Consider the following 6,000-nt stretch of genomic DNA (forward strand, 5'->3'; position numbering starts at 1 on the left):
CAGTGAAGATATTTGTGATACTAATATTCAAACCATAGTACTTACCATAAGTATGCAAGAATTAATGTTTGTACAACATTTTGAATGTCCTGTTAGGCAATGTTAGTATTATAGCTGAAACAGCATTTTAAACTTAGTACTTGGTATAAGATTTAGTAGATTTTGGCTGATGTTGAAGTTGTTTTTTTCAGTTCTTATACAGAGAGGTAAAAACTTAATTACAAAATCACCTGTGTTGGAAGTTGTTTTTTTTTTTTTCCACTTTTCTTTTGAGTTTGGGATGAAGTACATTTCTTCCCCTAATCATCTGCTGTGAAAATAGCCAGGTCTGGTTGAAGTCTTGGAGCTACTCTCCTAGCACTTTGGATAGAAGTTCTTTAATATTGATGACATTATTTTGTATCAACGTATTTCAGACACAGCAAGTTTCATAGCAGAGGAAGGTCTGGATACAAATACCGTGTGAAAAACATCCTATGATCTTTCAGTCCTTCCTTCGCATCCTTTGTTTTTTCCTTCTCTTCCATTATTTTTCCTTTGTTTGCAATTTGAGTGCTGTAGCTCTCAAACTACTAGCACAGCGTACTCTCACTATGCCCTGTGTAGGCCAGACTAACAAATTCAGATTCCTGCTGCTTTCGTGTGTTATAAGAGGTGGGAGGAAAGATTTTGCTTTTATTGTGTGAGGATAAACCTGATGAGGCATTTATTCAGTGATAGAGAAATTTGAAATCAAGGGCCCAAATTGAGTGAATGGTGAAAATCCATCCAAATTACATTCTGTAGTTGCTAGTTAGGTAGCTGTTGTTAAGCACTTTAATAATACTTGGAATTAAATAGTCAATAGATTTACTTCCAGCATGAATACCCAGAAGGCATGGCCACTCCTGCCTGGCTTCTTGGCTCCACGTGGCACGTCCAGGAGGTCAGCAAGAAGCTCCGGTCCTGCACAGCACCGGGGAAAGAAGGCTCTGCCTCTCCCTGGCTGCAGCCTCTGCTGCTGCTTTACTGTATTACCTGATACCAGCCTTGCCTTTCTGCTAATGCAGTGAATTGTTCCCTTACCAAAATCCATGGCTGCAAATGAATAATCCACTTGGGCCGAACTGCGCTTTGCTGTTTGTAGCCCAGGTTCTTAGCAGAAATGGAAAGTTCTCTGAAGAACTGAACTGACTGAGTATTGAACTTGGATGCAGCTCAGTACAAAAATGAATTATTGCAGTGGCAACAGTGTCAGTCCTGTCTAACACTGAAATCCTAAAAATATTGATGTTTTATTAAATAAGCTGTAGAAATCATCACAGTGTTACCTAAAGAACTTGCAAGTGAAACAGATCTGTCCAATGGTGTTCTTTATTAGAGAATTATTATACTAAGTTATGGCCCAGGGTCCAACACTTGGTCACTTAGTATTACATAGGATATCCCCGGCAAAACTAGGAGCAGAAACCATGTTTCTGGAGTTTGTTCACCGGCTTTGCCTAGGGTAATTTCAGCTGTAATATAAATGTCATAGGTCTGTATTCTTAATTTTTGCACTGATATCATGAACCAATCTCATCCATGGAGCTTCAAAACTGCTGGGTGTGAAGTACTCTTAAAAAACTGGACTTTGGAAAATGCCCTCTTTGGTGCTTTCTCAAAGTCATAAAGTACATAATTTTGGACAATTTACTTTTTATAAAATAAATGGAACTTAGTAGGTAAAATCAGGTATTTATTACCTGTGATCACTGAGTGAGATGTAGCTTGATAATCATTGCAGTGACCACTCAGCTCCTGCTTGTCGGGCTAGTTGATGTATTTAGTAGTTCATCGCCTCCCTGGGTAACTGGAGAGGGATGTTCCTGGCACTGTAGGAAGGGCACTTCGGGGAAGTTCAACAGACAGCAGCAGTGTCGCTGCAGGTGTGTTGCTGTCCTCATCTGGAGGGACCATCTTTAAAGGTGCTCTCCATGAATGTGTGGCTTCCCGAGACGCAGTATTTGGGTAAGTTTTCTGTTGCAGATTTGCAGTTAGGAGCTGGTGTGAGTCCAGCCGTCCACTTCACAGACCTGCAAACAGCCTTCATATGGCTCCAAATTTTGGTTCTTCCTAGCCCAGCTTGTATTCAACCCCTAGAAATGAGAGGCTTTGCATCCAGCTATCTAGTCTTGCAAGACTCACAAATGCTTTCTTTCCAGACTAGCATTTTTCCTTTCTTCCACAAATACTTGTTATTATTCTTTGCTTTTGCTTGTTACTATGTGTATGTCTTTTCTGTATCTCTTTTCCCTTTTCCCAGGTTTCACATCAAAAGAACCAAATGCAGTTAAAGTAGACTAGAGTAAAGGGGAAAATTTCAGACCACAGTCAAAATCAAGGAATCTGTGTGGTGGTATTTTTTCTTTCCAGCCTTCTGATCGTCTCTTTAAAAATAGTTCCTGCTCTTTAAAGATTTTTTTTCTGCTTTACATTAAGTGTTTCTCCTTAAAACAATGTTTAGAGATTTTAGTTCCACACAGCGGATACCTGTAGGCTAGTGTAGTTCTGCATGTCACTGCATCACTGTACGCTGAGATGTTTTTTCAAAGCAGGTAAGAAATAAAGAGATGAATAAAATGAGTGAACAGTTGTCTAAAGCTGCCTGAAAAGTGGAAATGACTGTCAGTATTTGGAGGATTAGTATCTGCTACTAAATGTAGCTGGTGTGGTGGTGGTTGTTTAAGTTTTTATCGTTTCCTACTACCCTCATCCTATATGCTCAGTTCTCTTATTTATAAATGTAGATTTTGGTGCCCTAGTTACCACAGCCTGTTATCATTGTCAATGTATTTTTAACAATGTGCTCTTGTTTGGCTTATTTAGGTGTGCATGTTTATGCTTTTATTCAAAGTGTTGACAATTGTACATAGTGGTTCTACAACAAAAATACCTCTTGAGTTTAGGTGCTCCAGAATTCGTACCCGTGTCTGAAGAGAGTGTTATGGGCATTAACTGTTTTGTAGATAAATATATTTTAATCTTCTTACAAGATCTTGAGCTGCACTGAAGCAATCTGCATTCTGTATGTAGAGGTGATCTGTACGAACAAGTTGCAGGGTTAGGCATAAAATTGTAAATGGAGCTATTCGCTGTCCGAAGGAGAAGAAATAGAAGTAGATGTTTCTTTCAAAGGAGGAGGAGATGTTTAGATTGTGCAATGCTTTTGTTTTAATATGATAAAATAAAAAATGCATTTTTCATTTTGCAGTCATAATTAGATCAATATTGCTGCTTACTGTGTTTCTTCAAATCCAGTTTAACATTTTATCTGGTATGTGTTCTACATTGTAGATGCTGAAATCTTCATCTAAGGAGAAATACCCCTTGTTTACTTTTGTAAAGGGTCATTCTAGAGACTATGACTTTGCTTCCAGTCCACTCCGTGAGGAAAATGACCTTTTCTCTGAGGATGAAAAGAAAAGATTAAAAAGATTTAGTACAGAGGAGTTTGTCTTGCTTTAAGGACATTTTACACTAGATTATTGGCAGCTGTCCAGGAGAACACTTGCCTTTTTTTAAAAAAAAAAAAAAGTGTCCTCCTCTTCCAGAAAGGCTAGCTGTGCTGAAATTGGTCTATTTTCATAAAGATGATAATGTTTTATATGTTAATAGTCTTTAAAATGTCATTTATAAATGTACTTACTAATTATTTTTGTTCACTACTAGTTGGATGAGTGTAATGTCGCATCGTGCTAGTGAAGATAGATGCCATTGTTTAGAGGCAGGTGTGCTGAAATGTGCCTGCGTCCTGGTCTCGCCCTCTGAAAAAGCTGGGCTGGCCGTAAACCTGAATGTGATCCTAGGGTTGTTTCGGTCCGGGACAAATCCTGAGCAGAGGTTGTCAAATACGTGTTGGTTTTATGTCATGGGCACATATCTGTGGGTTTTGAGACCATCTTATTTCTGTTTGTAAGCAAAATTTGAGTAATTCTTGTTGTAAGGGTAGAACTCTAACCTGTTTCACTTCCTAAGCCCAAATAATAGTTAATATGGTAATTGCAACATACCTCTCTTCCACTGCGCTGCCCAGGATGTAAGTTTGATATATCAGAAGTAATTGCCAGTTGCAATACTGATATAATTATATAGGCTGAATTGTGAGTTAAGATACTATTTAGCAGTATGATTTTATAATGGTTTCTCATTAAGCCAGCTTTGGAACCTTAATTTGAGGAGTGAAGATAAAGTATTACCTTGCCCCACAATTTTTAAAGGTTATACTATTAAATTAACTGCAACCAATCAAAGCAGCTAAAAACAATTATTAGAAAGGAGTGGTGTTTGTTTCCTGTTTCAGCTATTATAATGTTGAGGCTTCTTTCCTACTAGCGCAGCTTTTAGATCAAAGCAAATGGGGTCTGGATGTTTAAAATTTTGGGGTGTGAATTTTTTTTGATATGTTATTACTGTACAAATGATTACTTGATGGTGTGTGTTCTCAAATTGCAAAGAAATGTACATAAATAGTTTCGTGTTTTAACAAATGCAATATTTAAACTATGTATTAACACTGCTTGAAAAATAAAAGGCGTGAAAACATTAACTGCATGTGCCTTCTTTATTAATACCAGGTCCTCTAAGAGTGAATGTAATCCCACATCTAAAAAAACATTAAGGTGCGAATACTCTGTTTACATGTAATAAAGACAAATTTTATTGTTGTGATGTAAACCAAATATTAACCCATTCTAAGTGCCATTCAGGCACAGAAGACACAAATGTGATGCTTATTTGAATAGACAATGTGTACACATTAAAATACCTTCTTTCCTTTTCTCAGAAAAAAGTGACTAATAGCTAGATGGCAGGCAGAACTAGATCATGTATACACGTCAGAGTTGAGGTGTGCATCTTCAGGTGTTAATTGAATATCCTGAAAAGCCAAAATGAGATTATTTGTGGTTTCACTTGTTCTTGGGAAAAACAAACAAACAAAACAACAACAGCAGAAGCCACATACATCATTTGTCTGAATTAGTAACCTCTGCACTGTTAAATCACACTAATAATTGGCACGGTATTTTTATATGCTGCATGTGTATGTGAGGACGTTCAGATTGGATCTTACTTAGTATTTTTCATTAATAGCCCAGAAGAGGGAGTAAACAACGTATTTATGGAATTTAGATGTCGAAATGAGGGGAATTGTGAATGTCAGTGAGAACTAGAAAATAGAAGACTTCTGTTTAGTGAAGCTCAAGTTAATGTAGCTCTAGCAAAAATAATGCAAAACTGTCGAGTGGTTCCTTTGGGTAACAGTGGAGAGGAAATTACACACAAAGTTGTACTTTGCTTTCCCATTTAAGAACCAAAAATGCAGTTCTATGCTGCATCACTAAAAGCTGTCACGGAGTAGGGGGATACATTTGGCATAATCTGGTCTCACTGATGCTCTCCTGTCTGCTTACCTTTCCGTGAGGAAGGCATTAACTAATTAAAGGTCGCAGAAGAACAGTAAAAATGATCGGGAGCCTGCGGGGACGGATTTCAGGAAGATAAACTTGGAGCTCTGGGCCTTTGTTAGGCTGTGGCTGAAGAGAGCTCAGGGTGAGAGGGAAGCAGGACAGTTTACAAATGCACGCTCTGCCTGCGCTGCTGAGGAGGAGAGGAGTTGGAGGGAACAGCAAGAGGCCGTACATCTTCGGCAGAGGGGAAGACAGTCGAGGAAAAGCTTCCTAGAGGGGAATGCCAGGCTGTGTAATAATCTCGCGCAGCAGCGTTGGAAGTCTTATCGTGTCAGGCTGTTAAGAAGCAGACTGGCCCAAAGGCTAACAAATGCACAGTAAAGAGCAATCCTGCTTTCAGCGCATTAGTTGAATCAATAACGTCTTTCCCATTTACAACTTCTGTTGTTGTAGTAATAATAATAAAATGTGAAAAGCTTTAGAGGCTTTAAAGCAGGGGAGTCTGCAATATTTGTAATGAAGTTGAGAGTGGCCCTCAGTTATGTAAAACTAAGGGAAATACAGAGTTGTG

At 38.4% G+C, this 6,000-nt stretch overlaps 1 protein-coding gene across 6 annotated transcripts in view; it reads left to right on the forward strand.

Moving 5' to 3' along the window:
• ATG4C (autophagy related 4C cysteine peptidase) overlaps window positions 1-4,563 on the forward strand; it is a 28,389-nt gene extending 23,826 nt beyond the window's left edge. For all 6 annotated transcript variants that reach the window (XM_040565924.1, XM_040565927.1, XM_040565928.1 and 3 more), the window contains one exon: window positions 3,316-4,563. In XM_040565924.1, the coding sequence (XP_040421858.1) occupies window positions 3,316-3,486 (171 nt within the window). In that variant the 3' untranslated portion in view covers window positions 3,487-4,563. The remainder of the gene's footprint in view (window positions 1-3,315) is intronic.
• The last annotated feature ends 1,437 nt before the right edge of the window (window positions 4,564-6,000 follow it).

Source organism: Cygnus olor, chromosome 8, assembly GCF_009769625.2.
Source record: "Cygnus olor isolate bCygOlo1 chromosome 8, bCygOlo1.pri.v2, whole genome shotgun sequence".
Classification (NCBI taxonomy): domain Eukaryota; kingdom Metazoa; phylum Chordata; class Aves; order Anseriformes; family Anatidae; genus Cygnus; species Cygnus olor.